Source organism: Tyto alba, unplaced genomic scaffold (assembly GCF_018691265.1).
Source record: "Tyto alba isolate M040663 unplaced genomic scaffold, T.alba_DEE_v4.0 Super-Scaffold_23, whole genome shotgun sequence".
Lineage (NCBI taxonomy): Eukaryota > Metazoa > Chordata > Aves > Strigiformes > Tytonidae > Tyto > Tyto alba.
Window position 1 is genome coordinate 19960886 of NW_024881297.1, and position 26063 is coordinate 19986948.

At 39.4% G+C, this 26063-nt stretch overlaps 1 protein-coding gene across 1 annotated transcript in view; it reads left to right on the forward strand.

Moving 5' to 3' along the window:
* LOC116962787 overlaps window positions 1-26063 on the forward strand; it is a 58628-nt gene that overhangs the window by 11219 nt on the left and 21346 nt on the right. The window contains exons 3-6 of the mRNA XM_042796522.1: window positions 152-197; window positions 378-482; window positions 6656-6733; window positions 10081-10216. Coding sequence (XP_042652456.1) covers window positions 152-197; window positions 378-482; window positions 6656-6733; window positions 10081-10216 — 365 coding nt within the window. The remainder of the gene's footprint in view (window positions 1-151; window positions 198-377; window positions 483-6655; window positions 6734-10080; window positions 10217-26063) is intronic.

The following is a 26063-nucleotide window of genomic DNA, read 5'->3' on the forward strand; positions in this document are numbered from 1 at the left end:
TAGATCCCACTGAATATTGCAGTGTTTCGTCAGACGTTAGAGACCATCTCATGAGTGCCTGTAACAACCTGGCAAAGTTTCTTGTCACTGAATGTGCACTGGCTGTGTAAATCTAGGGTATTTATTCCTGTCTCTGTCATTTTCTTCTTAGGAAGCCATTTAATACACAGACTATATCTTCTGCATACATTCAAGTGGTAAGAGGAAAAAAAGAAAGAAAAAACCCTGTATCTTCCAATAGCTCATTTTCAGCTCATGTTTCGTGTTTCAAATAAGTTTGTGGATGTTGCAATAGCTGTAGATTTTGCAAAGCAGAAGTGTCACTTGATTTAGTCTGACGTGATTTTGCTCGTTCTTTCACTGCTTCCTGAGCTCAGCATGTCCCCCAGTGTTGTTTGAGAGAGATACCGAGACAGCTAGCTGCTTTTCCTGTCAGCATTACTCTCACTACGCCTTTCTCTACAGACAGCAACTTCTGTGCGGTAAGGATAAGTTTTTGGCTCTGAAAATTCATCAAAAAGCACCATTCCTCTAATATGTATGTTAAACTACTATCTCTGATGCATGTCCAATTTGTCTCTTGCACAACACTCTTCTCAGTTTGCTGCTTTAATGCATCAAATTTGGAAATAATCAGACTTTGAGACAAAATCATGTGCCTGAGCATGCAGTATAGAAACCAGAACGTTTGAAAGTTGCATCATTATCTGTATTGTACAGACAGAGCAGTCCACGGAAGGGCTTTTATATCACAAAAGTAGCGGTGGAAATCAGAGTCAGTCCTCTTACTCCCTGTCCTGCATTCTGGGCAGTAGGTCGGACAACAGCATGAATGGTTCAGGTCTCCTTGGTATAGCTTCTGGGGTTTTTTATTTTCTTTTTTTCTTTCTCTTTTTTTGCTGCTTTTGCAGCTTATCCCTCCATCTTCTCAACAGCCTACTTGAGTCTGATGTACTCCTGATGGAACCAGACACTCGCAGTCATCCCAAGTCTCTTCTGCTTTTTTGCCAAATCTAGTTTCTGCTTCACATTGGTCAGGGGAAGCTGTGGTCATAGTCAGGCAGAGGTGAGTGTTAGAAATTGAGAACAGGAGACTGTGATCTCTTACCAGCAACAGGAAGAGCCTGTAGTCAGCTTAGTAGCCATCAGATCTGGAGATCGGATGGGCGACCGAATACTGTGAGTGTTGCCGATTCATGCGGAATTATACTAGAATAGCTATTTCTGACTTAAGGGGAAAAAAAACTTCCCAGTAAAGAATAGGGTTGTTTTAGTCCTTAGGACATTTAATGATGTACTGGCACATAGTAACTGGACTATAAATATAGTCTGAAAAAATATGAGCTTAGTTTGGAAGCTGCTCTCAGCTAAATTATGGGGTTTTGATCCTGACCTAAACTGATCCCACATGTTCCTGGATTCTCCCAACATTTGAGTGCACAGTAAATCAACTGTAGATTTTGCTTTTTATTGCAAAGAATGAACAGAAGAGATTGGGAATTATATGACTTTGGCATCTGTTTATCACATGGTTTAGGATTGTTTGATATCTTTTTAGCTTTAAGGTTTAAATAAAGTTTAAAACAGGTATACAGGATCAAAACTAGCTAACTGGAATCAGTTTACAGAAAGCAGTCTGACGTTCACCAAAGTGTTCATTTAAAGAAATATTCAGTGCCTTGCAGAGAAGAATGCTTGTACTGATCTTACACGTATTAATGTGTTCTGATGACACATATTTCATATTATTGACTACACTACTACAGTACTATTTCTTAATGAACAATAAAGAAGAAAAAAATATCAAGCAACTTCCTTGGTAATAATACCCAGTGCTTTAAAGCAACAGCTGTTGTACCCCTGGTATATACTGCTTCTGCTTTGAAAAATGTACATGTTCAGTACTGCTTTTTTCCTCTTCTAAGGCCATCTCTTCCCTCTTCTTTGCTCCTCCTGGTTGTACCAACTTTAGTGGTGTTATTATAAGCAAGCATCTTCCCACCTCAACTCTAAAGCTCACGGACACATTTTTGTCATCTGATCCCTGCTCACCTGCCCACCAGCCTTTTTTATTCTTACGATATTTTGTACTTTTTGTCTTTGCAGCCTGTACCTGGTAACTTCTTCCTGTTCCTTAGCTTCCTTTTTGCAAGTTTGGTTTTGTATTTTTTAACTTGAGAGTTGGTATTTATATTCTTTAATGGCAGTATTAAAGTATGGCTAGACTATATTCTTGAGCTTAGCTTTCCTAATGGAATGACTTTCCCCTCTGAAACATTAGTCTTGCAGCACAATTTCTGTAAGCTGACTGCCCACACAAGTCTGTTGCCATGTGGGCTGTAGAGTCAGCTTGTCTGAAGTCTTACTCAGTAATTACCAGGTAATAAAAGTTAACTGCCCCATAAAACCACACGGAAGAACCATGCTATTGCTGGCCTGTCCTACTCAGCCGTCCTCTTCCTGTGTGCTAGATCTTTTGAGCAGAGGAAGGGACTAACCAAGGTCCCTTGGCTCTCTTCTCTGTGTTTCTATGATAACTGGTGACTTGGTTATGGGCTGCTCAAGTCAAGGCTCGGAAGACTTCTGTAACAAACTGGGAGCCTTAAGCAATGAATCTGAACTAAACAGTTTGGTTTTATTTATTTGGGGGCAGAGGGGGAGGAGGTAAATAATTCACTCCAGAGTTATCCTCTAACACTTAATTGTTTTCTAGGTGCCTTAAAACATGTTTCACCTAGTGATGCTTCAAAGCCAATCTACTGCAGCACTAAATTAGCTGGCATAGAGTGAAGGTGTCTAACACAGACCCAAAAAGAGGACAACTTTGAAACTTACCTAAATTGGCTGTGACTCAAACTGGCAGAATTAGTCTTACTTCTCTATTCCAGAAGCTCTGTATAATAGTTTTATTGAGAAATGAAAAATGTCAGGTTTCTGCCAACCTGCTAACAGGATTTATGTTGCTGTTAATTTCTACTACTGCGGTTCTGATATCTCCTTTTATCGTGTGCGACTTCTGCGTCATTCTTACCTCTCGATGAGATAAAAATCCCATTTATTTTTTTCTTTTTCCTTCTTTATTATTCCTTTTTTTTATTACTAAGTAACTGAGATTCCAGTCTTCCTCAGGAGTTGCAAGTATATCTGTGCAGAGTTCCTAGGAGAATTGTGAAGGAGTTTAAAAATTATAGAGAAGGCTAATAAAATGGAGGGTGGGCAACTTGGGATGGAAGGCTGCTGAGTTGTAGTGTCAGGCAACCGGAAAGAATTTTAGGATGTCATTTAATCTGTGCTCCTACCCCAAAGCAGAATAGTTACACTAATATTCCTAATGGATGCTTGTCTAAACTGTCCTTAAATATCTCCAGTAATGACAACCCTTCAGCTTCATTAAGCAACTGCTTATCCTTAATGTTAGAAAGTTTTTCTTAATCTTCAGTCTGAGTATTCGGGGTTGTCATTTATGTCATGTCTGAATCCCAGGAGTAACTTGTTTGGGATAGTGCAAAAACAATTCAGCTTCTTTCCTGTTTGTTGCACTGATTTTCCAGGAGTGGAGGAGAGAAGCGACAATTTGAAAGTTACTTTGAGAACCAAGTAGCTATTTTCAATCCTTTTTGTCAGATTGTTCATTACAGTGCTGGTAATGCCAACAGACACTTCGGGGTCTGCCCTTTGCAAGAGGGATCACAGCTAAGTGTTTCCTTCACTGAAATCAAAATCCTGAGCCTTCTGCAATGGCTGCACATGGCTGTTCTGCTTTTAGTTAAAAACCAACAAGCTGTTACGCTGAAATCTAGGCAAGGGTGTGAAGGGAAAACACACGAGAATGCCTTGATTAATAGCATCCCTAAATGACAATGGCTGTTTTATAGTTTTTATAAGGATTGTAGTGTTTCTCATATATAAAAAAGGACAAGATGTGGTTGTAATTAATGGAGAGGCTCTTTGTTGAAGCTGTTGACTGTAGGAAAGAACCCAAGGGTTTCTCAGGCTCCTCAGTTGTAAAACTAACTAAATACATCTAAGGCTGCCTTGTGTCACTCCATGGCATCTTTCAAAGCTGTAATTAGCAGATACCTAATGAGTTGTGGCTACAGCATGTGGATCAGATGACTCAAATATTTACTTTAGGCCTCTGATTCTCTTTCTCCACGCAAGGGAGAATAATTTGGTTTTAACATTTAGAGACTCATTTTTCTTCTGTTGTCTTGCTTCGAAACTTCATTGCTTTCCAATAGTCTATCAGATGGAGTCCTCTATAGTGTCTTCAGCAGCAAGGTACATCTAAAAGATTTAGTGGTGAGAGTCCTTGCTTCATTAAGCCTTTTTTTTTTTTTTTTTTTTTTTTTGGTAAGGTTTGCCTGAAAGCTGTATTATCACTACTATTAGTTGAGTCTAATGCATAAAATGCAGTTGGCACTCTGACAGTTATAAAGGAACAAATGTCAGAGTGACATCATTACCCTCCTTGCATTTTTAGTAAGATTGCAGCTGTCCCATTGCTTCGCAGTAGAACTTGTGACCATAGGACTGCATTTTGTTAACGGTGAGATGAAGCAAATCAAGCCAGGCTATATTTTTAGCTATAAAAGAAATTTAGCAATTTCACCAACAGGGCAGGGTAAGAATATTTAGGAATCCACATCCCTGACACTTACCTGGCACAACAGATTCTTCTGCCAGAGACCATGAAGTGTGGTTCTTGTAATAAGTTAGATGCAATTTAGTCTTGCGAGTGTACTCAGCCCAGTGTACAACACCTCTTTTTCTCTACTGACTTTGCTTTCTCCCTCCCAAACTTGGTATTCATTTAGCTGCCTCTGATGACTGAAACACAGGACAGAGAAGTTCCATCATCGTGTTGTCACTATGGAAGACCTTTTCAAAATGACCCACTGCAACAGTCAGCATTAAATTGTCACCATTCCTAAATATTAGAATATGCAGGGCAAGTGGGTAGGTATTTGCTATTTAGTCTTGGAGAAATGTAGTGTGATCTGAGTGTTGAAAGACTGAAAAATTAGGCTGTAACTGTTCTTTGTGGCCTAGATTAGAGCGGTGCCAATTGATAGTGTAGCCCTTTATCTTAGCCAGGAGGAGGTGGTTCTGCCTGAAGAATGTTGGTATTCCTGTGATGTGTCCATGGGGCAGCAATGATGAAAGAGGAATGCGATTCTTTAGCCTGGATTGGAAGATTGTAGGCTGGGTTGGGTGTGCAGCATCAAGCCCTTGCATGCTTGGGTGTACGTTGCACTCTGTAGGGCCACGGGAGGGAAGGGATAGCTACGGCCATTCTTCCACTGATGTCATCTTGGTTAACAACAAAGGTTGTTAACACCTCACAGTGTCAAGGAAGGAGTTGTTTTCAGGACAAGAGTTCGTATGTCAGTTCAAACTCACTAGTTAGAAGCCTCCCCATCTTTGTCAGCCCACAGACCACAGTCTTTCCTTAGCCTCTTTGAAAACTTTGAGTATTATCTTTGATGGTATTTTGATGTTGACTGTGCTTGAACTGACCTCTGTTCAGAAATTTTCTAATTACTCCCTATCCTCAGCCACTTCCCCTGTAAAGAGTAAATATTCAGATAAGAATCAAATATTGAACTAAATCAAAGATAAATATCTTTCGGTTAGCTATTGTTCTACACAGCTGGTTGTTCCTGAAGACTGTTCAAAGCCATTCTTTAAGAAATAATTGCATGACATCAGATGTGAGAACAACAGTACATCTAGACACATAACTGCTAATAGTCTATTACAAGCAACTTCTATTGCATGTACCTGAAATGGTTTTATTCCTGGAATCAGCACTTTACTAGACATATGTCTCAGGGGACCTGAACCGAATGTTCAACAAGTTTTGAATAAAGAAAGAAAAAGTGTGTGGGAGGCTAGCATGTGCTGTAAGACTATTTTGTAACAGTCATGATTGTCACAATAAACTTGATTAATTTGTTCTTCATCACCAGCCACTCTCTTAATTCTTCAGATGGTGGAAAAGATGAATTGGAAGCAAGCTTCATCCCTCTGAGAAGCTGTGAATTTAAACAGTGCCAATCTTATAGTTACAGGCAGTTGACTGAATCACACATGAGTTGCAATCGGACCAGTAGTTCTTTTCCTAAGAGTGATTTTTAAGGCACCAGTCTTATTTTTCCCTCAGACCAGTCATTTCTTTCAATGATGAAAATGAGGACTACTTTTTCTGTTACCAAATTTTCTTTAGTCTGTGGGCACCGAGTAATTAATTTAAATTATGCAATTTATAGAAGATGATTGGCATTACTTTGGCTCCAAGTTTCCCCAACATATATAGGTTAGTATTAACATCTTTGAGTCTATCCTCTCGCTAACATCCAAGTTCCTATAAATCACTTTTATTTTAAAATTTATTGTGATTTTTGATAAAATTACAGAAAAATGTTGCCAGTGGGCTCTGTAAGACACACATAAAATAAGTCAACACATAAAACATTACTGGTTATCACCCACAGATTTTCTCTTCTGTTGACTTCCCACTCTCCCTTCTGATAGGCAGTGTTGATTTGCTCTTGTCAAACTGATGTTGGTTATTTTTTTCAGTCATCCATATTGTCCGTTAGGTGTTGTTTATTTCAAGTGACATGTACTTACCCATTATTTATAAAAATAGGTCTGCCTGTTTTTCAAGAGGCCTGGATATTGCTGGGTTAAGTTGCATTCCTGTCTCTGCTCTTTGGATATCTTTCAGGTAACAATTGTAGCTTTTGGGTTGTATCTTACAAGTGGTCATGAAATTTGTTTGCTGATTTACACAGATGGTCAAAATGAGCAGGCAAAGTTTTGAAACATGGTGGTTGTCCCTTCTCTTGCAGATATTTTATAATGTCAGTTTGAAAACCTTCCAAACTATATGTTGAGTAATGTGGCTGTTATTAGCAGGATTATGAATGGCACAGTCAATTAATCTAAACTGACAAAAAAAAGGACTAATACCTGTGCTTGAGAATTAATATATGAGGATTTGGCCAATCCACCTCAAAGTATAGAAAAGCTATACTCTCTGCCTCTGAGAACAGGACTTGCTGCTGCTTAACGTACGTGAGGCTTCAATGCAGTATCTGGAGTGTGTATAGATGCTTACTTAAAATAGATGCGGTGATGTAAAGTGTTAAATACACATCTTGCATGGCATTTCAAATCCCATTTGGATGTGGAATTGAAATTGTCATTTGTCATAATCCAGAATGAGATATAAATCACAGACAGTGAAAAGGGTATTAAAGAAAAGGCTATGTGATTTGGTTGTACTTCACAAGTAAAACCTGAGGTTACATAAATGCCCAAGGGACAGAACAAGTGCATCTAGTGGCAGTGCTAGAGTCAAACACCCTGTCTCCAACATAGTCTCCCAGTTCTGGATCTTCTATCATTACTATACTAGAAATAACCTTTCTAGTATGGGAAGATGACAATGATTTGCCATATAGTCTAAAGTTTTGGAGATGTGGGAGGTTTGGGGGTCTTACTAACCTTACACAAAGCTTTATAACTAACTCATGTGATTGGTGGGAACACAAGTTTCCGTGAATCATAGTCGCTAAATAATTTCTGCTAGTAAGATAGCCTGCCTTGGCTGTCAGTCAAGCAGATCTTATTTTTCTATTGGTTGTTTTGAGACATTTTTTAATGGACTGAATTAGAGGAAAATGCCCCTCAGCAAGGATCTTTAAAGATGTTTGTAATTCTCACTATGAAAGCTTCCTCAAAATGATCTGATTTGTATCTATTTAAAATTAAGGAGAAAATCCAGAACTTAAACAGGTAATGAAAGTTGATTAATTACTTCAAGCTATAGGGAAAGTAATTCCCAACAGAATAATTTAAGCTATCAGCCTGCAGTCTACAGCTGAGGGATGAAAGTGCATAGTGTTATCTGCAACTGGGAACACAACACTATAAACTGCCTGAACATCCCTACTCCACCGGCACTCACAACTTTCAAAGTAAATGGGTGTGGTCAGACAAAGGCTGGAAATAGCGAGCCTGAGAGATGCAGGGCATGAACAGACACTTTCCACTAAATCCTTTTACCTCTTGGTGAAGTCCTTGGGCAAAAATATTTGTAATATTCCATACTTGTCTTCGAAAGAGGTCGCTCATATCTGGGATCCTGCAACTTTTCCTAAAAAGGAAAGACTGAAACTCTTGCTGTTGTAGAAGAATTGAATTAAATCTTTTTCCTCCCTTCAGACCAACATTTTTAACTGAATGAGAAAACTGGCAGATACTCTGTCAGTTTTCTGTCTTGAAATTTTAAACCATTACAAACAACAAAGCCTGTCTCTGGTAAGACATAAAATAAATGACAGTGTTGTGTTTGCAGGTGAACGGATGGTTTGACCTTTAGGTCTTTTCAACTTGCTTGCAATGACTAATGTCAAATTAGTATATAAAAAAAAATATCAAATTGCCTTATAATTTACAAAGTAGCTGCTGAACTACTAGTACAATGTAGTCGAAGGCTGTTTTACTTCTAGTTGTAAGGGTTTGGATATCTGTGCTGAATTAGAGGAATGGGCTGCTTTTAACCTGGCACACCAGCCCTCTGTGGTCTGCATCCCAATCTGCCGGCAACTCTCCCTTTCATAACATTGGAAATAGCTCAGGAATTTCAACCAAATTCGCCTTAATTGCCTATGAGGTCTATGAGCACTGGGAGCTGGATAGAGGGAAAAGATTCATGTTGGTGCCCACACTGACAGAAGCACCGTCAGAAACCATCAGTTACCTCGTGGATTTGACAGGAGCTGCTGGGCCAGCCCATGTCTCCAGCTCCAGACTAACCGCTGCAGGCACCTGCAGCTCGGACTGGTGTAGGGGAAAAGCAGATGGTCAGGCCTATTGCACTGGAAGGAGATTTAGGGGGCAGAAGGCAAAAATAGATAAGAAATCAAGTTCTGCTAATTTTGCTGCTTGTGGAATAATCTTGTTATTGGAATGGCAGAGCAGCCCAACAGGTCGCTGTCTGTCAGGGTGAGGTCCCTCTCACCAATCTAGTTTTCAAAATAGGTATCAATTTGGCATGCACATCTTTTTTAGTTCTTTTTTTCTGTACTGAAGAAGACTTGTTATAAAAATCATCAGGGATTCTAGGATTTTCTTTCATTTTAAAGACATTTGTTGAATATATATATATGTATAATATTAGTGGAGCAAGGGCATAATCAGTACTTGTGTACTACTTGTGGACTGGTATTTTACACTTTATGTATATTTTAAGGTCCTTATGAATTGTCTTCATTTGACTTTGAAGATGGTTAAAATACCAATTAACTGTTTTGTGAACAATATTTAAAGATACAGCAGCTGGCAAAAATAATTTCATAACTTGTAGCATGTCTCTGCAAAGTGGACATAATTTTGAAAAACAATATAAAGAACACAATGCATGAGTGTTTTTGACAGATCAGTGGATGTAGAACCAAGTTGTAGCCAGTAAACTCAACTTTCATGCTCAGTTGAATAAGCATTGGGGCTGGTCAACTCTTTTGAAATCTAGTAGGTGCTTTTAACTGTTGCTCAGTAACCTTTGAATTTGGCCCCTGAATAATAGGTGGAGACTATTTACTCCGCAACTAATGTTTTGGTGTTCTTGAGCAGAGTGTGATGTGCTGATTTGGAAATAAGATATTGTAAGACGCAGCACCCTTGGCTTAGGAATGAATGTCAACTTTCAGCCTGGATGGGTTTTTTTTGTTTATTTGTTCAGGGAAGGGGGAAATACTGAGAAAATTATGCATTCCAACAGTGAACAGTTGGCTGCAGCTCTCATCAAGAGACAAAGAAAGTCATGCCTAATGACTAAAACAGACAGCAGGTTGCAAATTTGGACTTTGTGATGCATTCCAGTTAGTAACATGAAAGACAGGAAATATCTTACATGTGCTGCCTTTGGGGAACAAGAGCAGATATGGAGGTCAAGCATGGCTCTACTACATTTGCTGATAAATCTTTTCAATAGTGGGTGTTTTTCTTTTCTTCTGTGTTTTTTTTTTTTTCTTTTTTCTTTTTTTTTTTTTTTTTTTCTTTGAGCAGTGTGGTATTGCTTGCAAAGCAGTGGGAAGATCAAACAGCCTTTCAGCCAGCTGCTCAACATTGGTCACTGCCTTCGAGAACGATGAACCCATCAGTGCAGCTGAGCGCTGCTGTACATCACCCAGCACAGGCAGAGGTAAGCTGCGAATGACCTTGAGCACTTTACCAACAGCATTTGGCCAGGACCAGTAATAATGTCAATCCATTATCTCCCGGTGCAATCCAACAAGCTACTGGAGACAGGAATGACTCTGGAGCACTTTTTAACTGCTTGCATTTGAAAGCACATCTAAATTCAATCTAGTGAAATCACTGCAAGGTTAGAAGCCCCTGCTGTTATTAGGATTGACAGAGCTCTGCATTTGTATTCCTTCACACTCTTGTAAAAATAAGATAGCAGACTTAAGACAGTGTCATTCTTTCTGATATCAAAATTTAGGCAAGTCACTAGAAAAATGGTGAACTTGGTGTGGTAATGAACACAGTAAAATTGTGGGGTTTTTCTTTATAAATCCTTCAAAGCTGTAAAAAATGGCAGTTTTACAGTTACTATCCAAACACATCATAGTACAGCAAATTACATTATGTGGTTCCTAATAGTTTGGCTGTTACTACTAGAATCATAAGTGAAGGCTGACTGCCTCACAGGTTACTGAAGGAGCTGGATCCTTGTTTCAAACAGTTGTAATTTAAAAAAGGGAAAAGTAGAAGTGAAGGAATAAGTTTCATGCAGTCGATGGATCTCCCTTGCTCATCTATTTAATTACTTTATGGTGGTGATAATGATGAATATTTTCTGTATGACCATAGTGAAAAATTAGCCCTTCTTTGTCAGGAAGAATAAGGTGTCAAGACCTTTAGGTTACAGAAAATAAAGGCAAGAGAAAGCAGAGAAGGACAGGATGAACCTCACAGGAGAATATTTCTCCAGTAATTGCATTGGCTTCACAAGTTCTACAAGCATGCTTAGATATAAGCATGTGGTTAAGCACTTTGAGTTGGAACCAAGGTGTTTATGGATGGAAATGACATAATTGTTTCTGTGGTGCTGCTGAGGTGTGCTTGCACCACCATGACGTGACTGCAGTCCTCAGGATGACATAAACCCTTGAAGACTGTTTGCTGCCTGCCATAAGACAGCTTTGGGGTTCCATTTGGACGTGTTAACAGTTTAGATTAATGGTTTTGACTGACTTTAAGTGAGAAATTTAGGGATTTTAGTTCTTTGGTAGATAATTTTCTTTTGATTCCTACTCAAGATATTTTCATCTGTCCTGTAAAGAAATCTCGTGAAACTTCTGATTCTAAACTGCTAGGAATGCAGATACGCATGGGAAAAGTAATAGCCAGAGTATATACAAAGTGGTTGGTTCAAAATGTATGCCAGAAAGAGAGAGAGGGCAAGAAGAGGGTGCATTTTTTTTTTCCTCAACTTCCTTTGAAGCTAAAGAAAACCATTTATTTTAAAATGTGTAAGCCTTTTTCTCAAGTCCTTTTTGAATGTTGTAATAATCTATGCAGTTTAGGAATACCAGGACCAGAGTAAAGACAGGACTTTATTTATGCATACATGGTGTTTCAGCCAGCTGGGATTGGAGACTTACAAAAGCAGCCAGTAATGTGCTGAATTGAAGTTCATTCCTGTTTGAGCTGAAGTCAATAACAAAATTCAAAATAATTTCAACATTAGAGGTTAAAGGATGCAATCCCTGGTTTAGAGTGCAATAAAAATCTACTGGAAGCCCAGAGAATCAGCAAAAAATTACTTTCAGAAGTCTGGATTTCCTCAGCACAATGACTTGTCAGAACATCTCGTTGCCCAACAAGGTACAAATTAGGTTGTTAGTTTCCCAGCTGCAAGTTATTGGTATGGAGAATGACATGCATCAGCAAAGCTGCTTGTGCATATACGTATTTCTAGACTTTAAAGAGCTAGTGACAAGGTAATTGTTTGATAGATGCAATATGTTATGGGATTGCTATCCAGATAACACGAACATCAATATTTGGTCATATTGTCAGTGTATGAGCAATCTGTCCTCAAATTGTGTCTGAAAGCAGCAAAACCACATTTGCTCAGAAAAAGTTGCATTTGCATGTTCTGTGGAGAAAAATCTCCACTGATGATAACATGTTGTGGTTAAGTTTCTCAAAATTGCTGAGTAACTTCTGCCAGACGAATATGAACTGAATATACTCTATGAAAACTAAGCATGCGCTTGGCTGACAAAGCACAACCCTACACAGACTTGCGTATTCTCCAAATGAACTCAGGTAATGAGTCTTGAACTTCCAATTTAGTGAGTTCAAACTTGCATTGCTCTGAGCAACACCAAGAGTTTACTGAGTTAGTGAATAGTATCAGGTGTTTTAGTTTGAGCCTTTCAGAAAGAAAATTAGAAAAAAACAGATCAATATCTTTGAAAATGTCCATTATTATTTTACTTTGGTCTTCTTGCATTTTTCTCCATAATCACGTTGTCATAAACATTTTCCATTGAAAGGATGAAGTGAACAACCCTTTTATGTTTCCAATCAAATGAATTTTCAGGAAGACATACTGAATAACATTTCCATAAATCAGAAAGCATTAACAGTACCAGGGAGGAGGGAGTTTCAGTTTGACAGAAGATTTCTCTCTTTTAGAAAGGTCTTTTTCTCTGTTGTGTTTTTATGCATTTGGGTCATTTATGAATGAAGTTAAAAGGCAGTTTTCATGTATAAAGTAAGAAAATGATCACTACTCGCTTTTAAAGAATGTAAGAAGACTTTGACCTTAGCAGTGTGTGTTTGGTTAAGCCCATAAATTAGAAGTGAGTCTACTTTATATAAATAACAAATATAAGTAGGCTTGAAATTTCTATAAAATGCCCATTCGCATTTCCTGAGCACGAGTAAAAGCTGTGATGTTCTCTCTTGTATTTTTCAGAATCAGCCAGCATTTCTATTTAAACGAGCATTTTCAGTCCCTTACAAATGTATTTGAAAACATGCACCCAGCTAAGAACTGACGCACAGGGTCACATCCTAGGAAACTGTTGGAAACATGGCTACAGCATAGCACATACCTTTGGCACACATACATATATATAACATATCCCTTTTTATATGGTGTGGATTTTTCTATGTATGATTTATTTGCATGTATAACGTCATTAATGAGGCCTGGGGAGATCCCACACTCCAGTCTCTTACTCACATCACCACCAGCATGTCTAGCAAGGATATCTGCTCTGCTCTGTGGAGGGCAGCTGATTTTCATGGTCACAAATTCATGGCCACATGTAGTCGTAGCTAGACATCTGGGGACGGGGGGACACAGCAGTAGTCGCTGACACACAGGCAGATATATCTGGCACGTGACTGTTATTCTTTCCCATGTGGGGTGTGTTTCCAGTTACGAGGGGGAAAATCAGCAGGACCCTCATGCAGGGAAGGGGAAGGCAGGGGTGTGCAGCTGAGCAGTTTTTCCAGGGTGCAGTCCTGCACTGCCTGGTCAAGGAGAGGGGCCCCTCAGAAAAGGCTGGTAGGGTGTGGGCAGCGAGCCAGTGGTTTTCCTGCTACAACATGCTTTTGGTCTGTTTTTGCATGGTATGAAAGAGTTGCTTTATTCAGATGTTTTGTAAAAAGCAGTTTGTATCATCTTTGAAGAGCAGTAAGGTTTACAACACATGCGCATCCAAAACAAGACACAAGGCCAACCAGCAAGCCCCAGCAGCTGGCTCAGGTGCTGACACCCATGTGGCAATGGCTACTGCTTTATCCCGTTCCTCATCTCTGATACCAATGTTGCCATCTCTTTTTCGGTCGGTTGATTGTTTTTCTGGGAGAGATCGTTTTGGTTTTAAAGTGTGCCATAACCTCAGGCTTAAACTAGGCAATAGAGGGACTGTGTGATGACAAAAAGAAAACACATACTGGAGGGCTCTAAATTAACAAGGAGGTTGTTGTAGAAAACTTATTAAAAGTTGTGACCTTTTCTTTTGTGGACACACATTAAGTCTTTGTGAAATTCCTTCCAGTCGTCAGCGATACTTACAAACAGGGTGAGCAGGTCCTTTGGCAGGTTGGGCTTCTTCACTGCTTATACTAAATCATTAATAAATAACTAACATGGGGTTTGATAGAGTATTGCAAGGCAGTTAGATCTTCACCTTGTGTCACTATAACATTAATATTTGCATCTAAATTTGGTTTTGGTCTCCTATTCCATTTCTGATGCAGAAAAGTTTTTCCCTCCCCTTCCCTGCCATGCTTTGTCATGAGCCTTCTGGGCTCATGTGTGAGACAGGAAGATGTCATGAATGTTATCAGATCCCTCACTCATCAATATTGTTTCCTAAACAATTCCCAGAACTGGGAAATAAATGGAAGACCATTACACAGCAAATCAACAAAAAAATCACAGGTCTTTTGTAGATATCTTAAAGTGGAAAAAGGAAAATAGTTAACCTGTTCATAACGCATTACTATAGGCTCTATAGATACATACACCTTTATTAGACTTACTATTAGCAAATATTTCCAAAGGAAAGGGATTCCTTCTCTTCAGGAAGTCTCCCTGATTATGAAGTTTTCTTTATGGCTTAAAAGATTATTTCAGCATCCTCCCACTCAGATATTAGTATCTTGAATCCTGCACTGTAATTTGTTACATGTGCGTACTGGAGTACTGGTCATTGATTTTATCTATAGTGGTCTGTCATACCTGGCTACCTTTAAACTCACTGTTTCTTGTTTGTCACTGTGTTCCTCTATTTGTGAATGATTGTATTTGCTGAACACCTAGAGCTAATGATACATAAGTGCAAGTCTTTAGAAATATGCCAAGAGAAATTAATCTTGGGGAAAGCATTATGGATTTTAAAATGTTATTGCATTTAATACAATCACACTGACTTTCAGAGAAGTTTCAAAATGGAACATGCTCTGTCTTGGCGTACTGTTGCTATATCTATGTTATATTGTAAAAGGCATGGTCACTTCTGGATAGGTCTTACAGAAAGGTTAGGTTCCTGAAGAAAGACAAAGAATAGTGCCAGAGTCCCAGCTGTGTTCCTGACTCTTCTTCCAGTACTTTTGTTCTGGTTTTCTTTGCTTCAGGTTCCCTGGGTGCGCAGGGTGACACCAGAGCATGTGCCTTGAGCTGCCCTTGCCAGAGTCCCCTGCCACTCCTCAGGGATTTGGGCTGTTTGGAGGCCAGAAAGCGGCTCCTCTTGCCCAAAGCCCATCTGATGTAAGTGCATCTTGTCTTTTAGGTAATTAGCAGTTAAATAAGGAGAAAAATCTGCATTTCTCCTGTAGCTTTTCATATATCATTCCGCACACAAGGGCAGATTTTCAGCAACGCAGACTGGTGTAGCTTAATTAAAATCACCTGTGGATCAGAGTGGTCACAGCTTACAGCAAGCTTTCAAAGGGGAATTGCTCTGTTGTCTTGAAATTCAAAGGGCACATAATGAGCATGGTGTTTCTTAGGAAAAAAGTCATGTGAGCTACAGAAACAAAGAAAATAACATCTTTATTAATCTGAAGAAAGCAAACACCTGAAATGTGCCTTGAAAGATATGCCAGCTGCTCATGCACCTTAGTTTGCTTTAGAGAGAAAGACAGGCAATAGGGCACTTTGTTTTCAGATGCAGTTGGGCCTCGGCCACCATGAAATAATTCTGCAGTTGCCAACAAGAGGATATTAAATCTTGGGTTTACTTAACTGAAAATGTTTCAACAGGTCCCAGACCCCAGGTGCAAGACACCAGTGACTAATCCACTCAGTTCCTGGATTTCCTTGTCCTCTTCTCCCTTACATTTTTTTCCTTATTTCTTCCCTGAGTTATGTTTGTTTTATGGTCTTTGTAGGCTTGAGGAAAGCCAGCAGGTCTGACAGAGGTAGCTGAAGCTGGTACCTCCCCTATGCACATTTCCAGCTGGTGTATTTTCTTGTCACACACCAGAGTCCTCAGTCTCTTCCTGCTCAGATTAGGTGATGTTATCAGCCACCAATCAGACTCTTGAAGGAAGTTACGTTTTCATGAACCTAAAAGGACAGAATAAGCAGATCCTTGTTTTATTTTTGTTCTGGAAGGGAGACACAAATGCTGGGATAAGACTGCACTGGCCATCTTTAAAAGAATGGTGTACTTCCTCAGAGACAAATGTGGGATTTGTATGCAAAATTTATTATCTGTTATTTTGTTTCACATTTGTCAAGTTGTGGTAGCAAGGTCCAGCCAGGAATAACCAAGACTAGTTATTTTTTGAAAGGCCAAAAGTTGCTAAGACTTTGAAGAAGGCTCATGATATTACAATCAGAAGTACCAAGGAAAAAATGACTTCTGAAAGCTTGAGGGCGGGAGCTGGGATATGTGAGGAGGCTGTGCTGGCCTTTCAGTTTGGGGTTTCACAGGCCGTATTCACACTTACAAATGTGTATCTGTTGATTCAGTTCTTTACAGAGATCTCAGCTGGGATAAACAGGTTGTGGGATGTGTGGGAGGATCTTTGCCAGCAGCTAAGTCATCTCAGAGGCCAAGCTGCCCATGGGGAAGGGGCTATAGCTTATCCTGATATTTGAATGGGATCAGTATTTGCACATCTGAATAGCAGGGCTCTGCATCCATGTTCCAGTTGAACCTCAGCTGTAACATGACTGAAATACAGGGAGAGCAGGATTGCAGCCTTATTGAATTAATGCTGGCACCTTGCTGTTTGAAGATTTATTGGTTTTGTGTACCTAAATTAGAGCAGCTGTTTACAAGGCACCCTTATTTTTTCCCATATATTCCAGTAATTGGCAAAAATAGTTTAGAAAGATAAATAATGTAATCAGACAATCCTAATGAAGAATTACTGCCTGTCTTATATAGTTCCCTTCAGACTGTTGCTGTTGTTTAATAACTCAAGTATGTGATTTGTAGCATCCTTTTGGGGGAACTGTCCTACCATGTAACATCCTTTTTGGAAGACTGTTTGCAATATGTAGCTGTGAGCTTCCTTCATTCAAATTCACATTGCTTTAAAGCTGTTCCTCCAATGTACACACACATTTCGCCTACAGCAGAATATAATTTTCTTTCTTGGGAAGCTTGCAGGGGTCTATTTTTTTTTTTTTTTTCTCCTAAGATGAGAGTTTTAAACCTAAGGAAAACCATGGGAGCAGTTTCCATTAACCTATTCCAGAATCAGGCTATGGCACTGGATCTCTTCCCTTAGAGTAAATTCCATCTCAAATAGGTTTCACTGTGCTCCAGGTTTTCCCTGATAGTTTTCAGCTATGGGTGCATGTAAAATGTTATGTATTGTCCTTTGTTTAGTGTCACTAGTGCCACATCATACAGGAAGTCCACTTGCCCAGTCCTGGGGTTAAAAAAAGCATAAACCTGTATTTGACACTTTCTTGTTACAGGGTCCTGCATGCTTTCTTCTCTCTAGAAAATGTTATTGGTTTCTCTCTTTCCATTAGTGCCCCATTTTTCTAATTTAACATACTTTTCATTAGCATGCCATAATTCATGTTGAAATTCAGTATGCTTGCCCATATTTTAATTTTTTGGTCTGTTCTTGCATGAGCTCTGACTTTACTCACACACAGACAGCAGGTTAGCAATAACAGGTCTTACTGAGCGTTTGTGGCATTTATCATTATTATCTGTTGGCTAGACAAAAGAAAAAACAAAAAAGGGAGAGGAAAGCACTCCCCTGTTCACACGGCCCACAGGTTCCCAACCGGAATGGAATGACAGTGACGTCGCGCCGGTCATTTTGTGCATCACAGGGCCCATGGCAGAGGGAGGCATCTCCATCAGCCCCAGCCGTTTTTCCCTGCCAGCCTCCCCGGCCACCCACAGCACCAGTGGGGCAGGAACTCCCCTCCAGTCCTGTCCCATCTCTACAAGCTGATAGACACTGGTATTGGTCCCCTGCTTAAATTTCCAAAAGTCAATTTGCTATTTTTAACTCTTAAAAACCATTTTGACCTGTCTGTGATTCTGTAAATACCCTCCTTGCTTGTCACAGCTATATCCATGATAAAATGGTGGCTCTCATAGTGTCAAATAACTGGCAGGAACAAAAGAGAAAAATAAGTGAGACCAATGTGTTTTCCTGTTTTCTTGACTCTAATTGCTCATGTAAGATGCAGATCTGCTGAAAAGCAGCACTATCTAAAACCAAAACAGGTTCCCTTACTCTCAGACTATCATTATAAAAATAATCTCTCAAAGCAGATTCATTCAAAGTCCTCAAAAAAAGGAATGTGTTTCAAGATGAAAGGGAAGACATATGTTTTCCTAATGGATAGTGTATTTTTAGGTAGTATAAATTTTATGAAAGTCATGAAGTTTTACGAATTTTAATGAATGTCCTCAGAAGAACTTGGATCTTATTGTCAGTATGTTATCTTGGAAAAAGTCACCAAATATGCTCCTAAATGAGAGGAATTTGTAAATGGGAGATTACACAGTTTTGGGAAGAGAGTTTAAAATAGATCCATACATGCACTGCAGTGTCTGCACTGAGGGGAGTGCACAGGCAATACAGCAAAACCAGTTGCCTGACTTCAGAATTCTTTTGGTTTTTCTCTGTGTCCAAAAACTAGCAAACCTCTATGCCATGCAGGTTTTAATTTTGACTCCCTTTCTTGAGACAAATAGGATATGACCTGCTTGTTATTCTTATAAGCTGCAAGTTGCTAAGCTTCAGATTCATAGCTGAACTTCGGAAAAAAGCCCCTGAAATCACTGCGCATCTGTGTCCTAGGTGCTGGCTGGCACCTGGCCCATAAGGTGTGCCTCCACTGAACTCAAAATATAATACACTAGTCACCCTGAGGTGCACTCTGAATTTAATTCCAGCTCTAGCTAGGGACACAAACCATGTTATTATTACTGGTTCAAACCCCATTACGTTTATGGATCAGTCTTACAGTATGATCCTGTGAAATGACACAAGATCTGTTTCAGCAGAAACTGGGAAGCAATGATTTTTACCAATTTTTTTCTTGTTAGCTTTAAACTGTTGACATGGTGCTAAATTCAGTACGCTGAAGGTGTTTCCATGTGTCACTTCTAATAGGATACAGGTGTCAGACAATTTGAGATTATTTCAAACCTAATTTTCCTAAAATGAAGATACAAACAGTTACACCAGAAGCAGATGTTGGGCCTTTCTCACCCCTCTGAAATGTGGTTTGGCATCCATCCAGACTGAGTCTATGGGGAAAAAGAAAAAATTATGTTTAATTTTAGCTTTCTTGGTTTCCTCCTTTCAAAATCTACATGACTGTGCAATAAAAACCCCATCCCTTTTCCCTCTACTTACACAGGGACTGAGTATCTTGTTGCAAACAGATGGAGTACAGGCAGGTTGGGACGTGAACACTTTTCCATCTCCACACCATCATTATGTGGCCCAAAATCTGGCATAAAATGCTATCTTTTCCCTTTTACCCTCTTACCCCTGTCTCTGTCAGTTATTTTTCTAGTGTGTTGGTTGGAAGTAACAGCTGGCAAGCAGAGGTGGCAAGGACTGCACTTAAACCACTGGTTTGGGGTCCTGCCTCCACTGACCTACCTGGGGGTGGTCTTTGAGACTCAAGAGAGAAGCCCTAAGAGCATCTCCTTCCTTCTGCCTTCAAGCTGCTACGATTTCCCCTAGCGTTTCTTATCTTTTGAAGAGATGGTCTTTTTCCACCTTGTGTTTGTGCAGTTTTACATAGGATGAAGTAAACCCTCAGCTATAAGGCATGGATGCAACAACTAGATCACTTGCTGGCACTGGACTCTCCTGAGGATGGTATGTGTTCTCCATCAACAGTAGCTTCACCAAGCTTAGTTATGCTTCATCAAGTTTAGTTATGCTTCATCAGAACTCATGTAGGTGACAGAAAAATTGAGCTCACAATCCTGGTATTACAGCCTTGTAGAAAAGACCACCCTATTCTGAGGTTCACCATGTGAATTTTGGTTTCTGCTGCTCAAATACATCTTTCTTCACCTGCTTCTAGTAAATGAATCTTATGACTATAAATCCCACTTGTGCTACAACTGTATTTAATGTCAAATTGCCATAAAATGCTACAGGTGAACAGTTTTAGTCCAAATAACCACACATGAAAATAAAATCCTTCAGGATTTCATTAAATGCATTATGGAGATGGCTATCCATTTTTTTTAATCAGTATTTGTTGGATATGCAAATGCTACTGAGAAGTTGCCATCACAACTAAACGAATCCTGTAAGAGTCAAGAGCCATAAATGTATACTGGGAAGTGAAGAGGCAGCATATTTATATCATCCAGCCCTACATGCCAGAGGAAGAAGGGCACAAAGTCCTTCCAGATATGGTGAGGACTCCACAGGCTGGCAGATACACAAGGGAAAACTCAGGAGCTGGTGGACAGGAGGCATTAATGCCGCTGCATGTCTGTGCGGTGTTGGTACAGATTGCACTGGGAAGGTTCCTGGGTCAGCTCCCTGCCGAGGACACCGACAGAGGTGGGTGAATATGATCAATAGGAAGCATCACGTGCTGGCTTGTGAATCAAAGGCAAAACTATGGAAACACCACTCTGCAAATGGGGTTTTAACTGTGCTGCCAGGAAGTTATCTAGAGGCATTTGAAGACCAACCCGGTAACAGGAAATTAATCAAAGCATTTATGAGCAGATCCTCGGCCAGTGAGTGCTGCTGTGGCTATTTATACTGCTGAACTACAGCAATTTACCCCTGTTAAGGATCTGCTCAGATGTCAGATATTAGCCACTGCCAGAACAACTGACTTTTCTGCACAGCACATTAAGAGAACAAAAAGATGGAAATTCCCATTTTCCAAGCATGGTCCAAATAAACCTCTGTGCTCTTGTTAAACCAGCTGCGTTGAAGAGGAGTGATTATAACAAGCCTTTTTTTTTAGCCTGCACCTGTCTCTCCTTCCGCAGCTGAGGACACACTGGAATCTACTTCCCTATAGACCTGATCCTCTAAAAGCTTCAGGTGGAGATTAAATTAATCATTAGCTACATCTATTTTTATTTAACCACTTGAGGGGAAAAAGAACCTGAAGGCCAGCAGTTACTGGAACATGCAGTAGCTAGTCACCCCCAGGGGAGGAATTTTCCCCTATTTCTCGGTACCCAAATAGATGAGATACTTTTTTTTTTGGGGGGGGGTGGGGGAGGGTGTGGGGTTAATTCTTATAGCCATCAAGGTCTTGCAAAGGAGAGAGGATCAGCTTTAAGCAGCCTTGCATGGCCGTTAGCTGCAGTCAGTCCCCTGAGAAGGTGACAGCTTCATTCCCATCTTGGGAAAATTTCCCTCATTTTAGGCACAGCCACGCTAATCAAAGCAGTAACTCCATTTTATCAAGAAATATACAGGAAAGGAGTGTGACAAACTACAGCAAAAACCATGTAAGTGTGATTTTTCTGAAAAATTTAAGATTTTCCTAGAGCAAAACTGTGTTCAGCGTTGTCCCTGGAGAAATGAGAGACTGCAGAACTGTCATTTTTCCTCCGAAGAATATCCCTTTATTGTAAAAATGTTTGAGGTACACAAAGTGCCATAAGATACTCCACTTAATTCATTCTACGTAAACAAGCAGTGGCGTGTTTCATTTAAAGTATCTTCCCTCTTTCAATTGAATAACTTTTTTTATACTTGACTATGTTGCTCAGGTAATTCTTGCACATTGATCTCATCCACCTTCAGAGCTGAAGTTTCTCCATATTCCCTCAGTTGCTATTCACCTATGAATATGCATAGTGCCAGCAGTTTGATTCCTGGCACAGTGACTAATGGCTTCAAATTTGGCATTATTGGAATTTTTTCTTTGATCCACAGTTACTGGATTTTTCCGCCTTTAAAATGTGATGCCTGGAAACTGACTGGCACTATATAAGCAAATTATTCCTCTTGCAGTAAGTCAGACATCCCACATAATCTATATTTCTGGGGAAGAAAAAATCAAAGTAGAACTTGAATTGTGACAAGATGCTGTATGTGACTGAGGCAAGACAGAATGATGCTTACTGAAAACTACTAGCTAAAAAACATGTCTAGAACTAACACATGTCAAAACAGGGTAAGAATAATAAATTATTGTCAAAAAAAATGCTTCTTCATGTTGACCTAAAATGTCACAGTAGGTTTTATCATGTGGCAATTAGGTTCTAAAAAGACTAATTTTTCAGGGGAGTTGTAACTATTTCTATTGTAGAGTAATTCTACTCTTGTCGCTGTTTATTTGAAATAAGGATAAAATTAGATTTTTCAGAATAATATTTTTAATGGAAACAGTGAAAATGCTTTTAATGCAAACAATATCCCCAAAAAAGTCTTGCTACAGAACAAAAACCAAGCTAAACAAGACATTTTGAAAACTTTCTTAAATATTTTAAAAGACAAGTTTTAGAAAGATGCTGGATTTAGTGAGGATCTTTTTGTCTCCTAAAAATAATTATTAATGTATTTATCTTCTATAACAGTAAGGCACTCATTGTAAGATTATTTTTTATTTTTTATTTTTTTTTAATTTCAAGGCAGTACTAGAACTTTGTGTAGTTTGATTCTCTGTCATATGGGTTTTGAGCAGAATATTGCATCCACAAGTGCAGCCGTTCAGGATTATGATTGCCTGATACAAAATGACTACTTTTGGCATACTAATCAGCCAGTGAATAGAGTCCATAAAAACTGGGGATATGAACCAGAAAATGTTATTCATTAATTTTGTTTATGGTTATTTAATTTTAATTATAATACTTTAAAGCTATTTAAATCTACAACTCCACCATGTGTAAGTTAATGCAGCATATTTTGCAAAAATAATCAAGGCCTGGTAATATAGATCACTACAGAGCCTGTAATTAAATCTTTGATGAGAGTTTCAAACTGATTTTTAAATGTGCACGTGGCTTATAAAAAGCGCTTTACAAAAGCTCTACTTCTGTCATCATGACTTCACAAATGTTTCTCTGGCATTGTCCAAGCTTAATTTCATTCAAAATCAAAATGGAAATGTTTGTAATTGAGTAATTGCCTTGCAAATAAATATTTTTTGTAGGTAGGAAAACCAATTCATTTTCACACCTGTTTTCCTGAATAAGTGATAATAAGGATTCTTTTTCTACGGACCATAAAGGCCTTTAATACTATTAATGCCATTATGCCTTGCAGAATAAGGCATTGGTGATAGCCATTTCAGGGGTTTTCTTCTCTGCAGAGATGATACAGAGTCTGATCTTCCAGCTGTAATTTTGGCACCATCACGATGGTTAAAGGGAAGTTCACCCTGCCACTGACAGCAGAGTAAATCTCACTGCTCTGTGCGCCTTGGGGAAGGATTTGATGAGCTGGAGGAAGGTTTCTCTGCCATTTGCTGGTTTTTACTCTGTAGGAACTATTACTCTCATCACGGGTTTTGTTCACATCCGTGCCTTCTCAAGCAACACTCAAAAAGCGGCTCCCTTGCAGGGGTCCATCAGGAACAGGGCCATCTTACCTGTGCCAGCAAGGCCCCCGGCCCGCCTGCACCTCTGACAGGAGAAAAATGGGGTGTAAAGGTGCTTTTGTTTTTCTGGAATAATTTCCTTGTAATTGAATTACATGTTTAAGACAGGCTTTCACTGCTTTGTGTTACAACGTAGGAGCTTGCAGGTTTCCAGAGATAAGCAGGCTGGCTGTAAGCAATTAGAAAACCTCAGGGTTTTAAGAGTCTCGTCACTAAAATATGTTACAGCTCAAGTCATTGCTTAACAATCTGAGTCTCTTACAGCTGTGAAACACTCCCATCATCAAGTAGGTCTCTGGGACTCCCTCAGGAATGGCAGGCTCTAGATATCCAGCTGCTAGGAACAAAAATAAATCTCTTTGAAGACTTATTTGCCATCACATTGTGTGAGGACTTAAACTGAAATATTTTAATCATTAATCTCCATTCATCAAATCTTGTCATTCTTAACAAAACTCCAAAATATTTTCAGCTGTGAGTTGAATGTCGATGACACCAAACTCTGTAAATAGATATCAGTTTTGTGGTTAAAATATGCCACACACAAGACATGCCTGTTGCAATTGAAACAGTTCCTGCCCATGCAGAGACACTAGAAAGGTTCGTAACTCATTATTATTTATGCTCTAAGCCATTGTGGAGGGGCAACAGCAGAACTTTAATAGCTATTGATCACAAACCTCTGTTAACCAGTATTACAGTCTTTTCTGTTAATGGTCCAGCAGCCTATGATACTGACACATAGTCTTGGTTATCATTACTATGGTATAATCCTAGCAGCAGTAATCACTGCTATTAGAAGTGATCACATCATAGAAATATTCATTGCAGAAGCTTGCTTGGAAAAGTATCTTAATGCCTGATCAAACACTCAACAGAACCTCTGGGGTTTTTTCATCAGGGTACAAAGAAAACCCATTTTTCTTCTCCCTTTTTCAAGCTGCTTATTTTAAAGTAGTAACTTTCTGGGTTTTCTTCTTCAAATTTTGAATGTTTATTGCTGACCTAAAAAGAAAGGAAATAAAAAACAAAGTCAAGGAAAATTTGGCTGTAGTTAAAACATTCCTTGGCCTCTTCCTTGCTTATAAACATTGGATTAATTAATAGCAAACTTGTTGCACAATCTAGAGGTGAGTTCTTAATGACTTAAAGACTTTTAGGCTAGCAAATATTTCCAAACAAAGGGACCCCAAAATATTTCTTTAGGCTGGCTTTCCTCATAGTGTTCCTTCTTTTTTATGAGCAATGTTTGCTTCTCCCAGCTTTCCACCCTTCTTTCTTGAGCAACCCGGAGACCATTAATGCTACATTTGTGATGTTGCACTAGCCTGTGACGTGGAGTCAGCAGAAGAAAGGTTACTGCATGGGGGAAAACATGCTTGGTCTCTATATGCAGAAATATCTGAAGTATGCACTTCAAAAGAAGGGTGGTTTATTGCTGGCCAAGTGCATGACTATTGCATGAACATCCCAATGATTCTTCGCTCTTCTAGGAGACACACTCCTCCAGACTTCATAAAAACTTTGCATCAGCACTTCTTAATAGCCTCTGTCAGAGGGACAAAACCCTGCAATCATTTAGGGAGAAACCTTATCCCACTTCAGAGACAAGATAGCTTTCAGGGGTGCAGAGGTTAGATTGTCTTCCCAAATCGATACAGCATGGGAACGAGGAATAAAAAGTCCTAGGCCAAGAGCTAGTTCAAGGGCTTTTATTTTCTTTTGAAGCACAAGCCAAAGCCCATTGCAAGCTCCTGCGGAAATGTTCATATTACCATCAGTATTTAATTTTTCTGGGTTTTAGATCTATTTTGAAGGAGGACAGAGACTGATATTAAAATTGCTATAAACCATTAAATATGTTTCAACCTGCTCTTGAATTTTTATTTTTTCTTAAGCTGTGTGGTTTTGACTATGGTTTTATTTATACCAGTTGCTGCAAGTAGGGATGAGAGCCGGGCCATTGCTTATGCAGAGCAACAAGCAGACTCCTGCAGTAGCCCTGCAGACCTCACCTTCTTTTAGTGCAATTTTCCACCAAGTTTTCCATAGCTTCTGATTTTTTAATTTCATTATTCTCTTCCAGAGAAGATTTTTCCCATATCACTACTTCCAAGAGCTTTCTGTTTGATTTGTTTTCTATTTTCAGTACTCGATGAAGCAGAAAAAACAATATTAGTCTTTGATGGCCAGAGAAAATAACAGAAGTTCATGAAGGCAGCCTCCAGATGATTCAGCCCTCGCTGAAGCAATCGTGCTGTTCTGTGTTTCCTCCGACAAGGGAGCAAATCTACGACAGCCGCAGGGCTGGCAAGTGCAGGTAAGCTGCCTTCACTGACTGTGCTAAGAAATCACCAGCACAAACACATTCCCGCTTTGGCAGTATTCAAGTAATGGCCATTACTGCTCCAGGGAGGAAATAATTAAAGCCATTTCTTGACTCTGACAGTTTGATACTGGTGGTTTTCAATAGCAA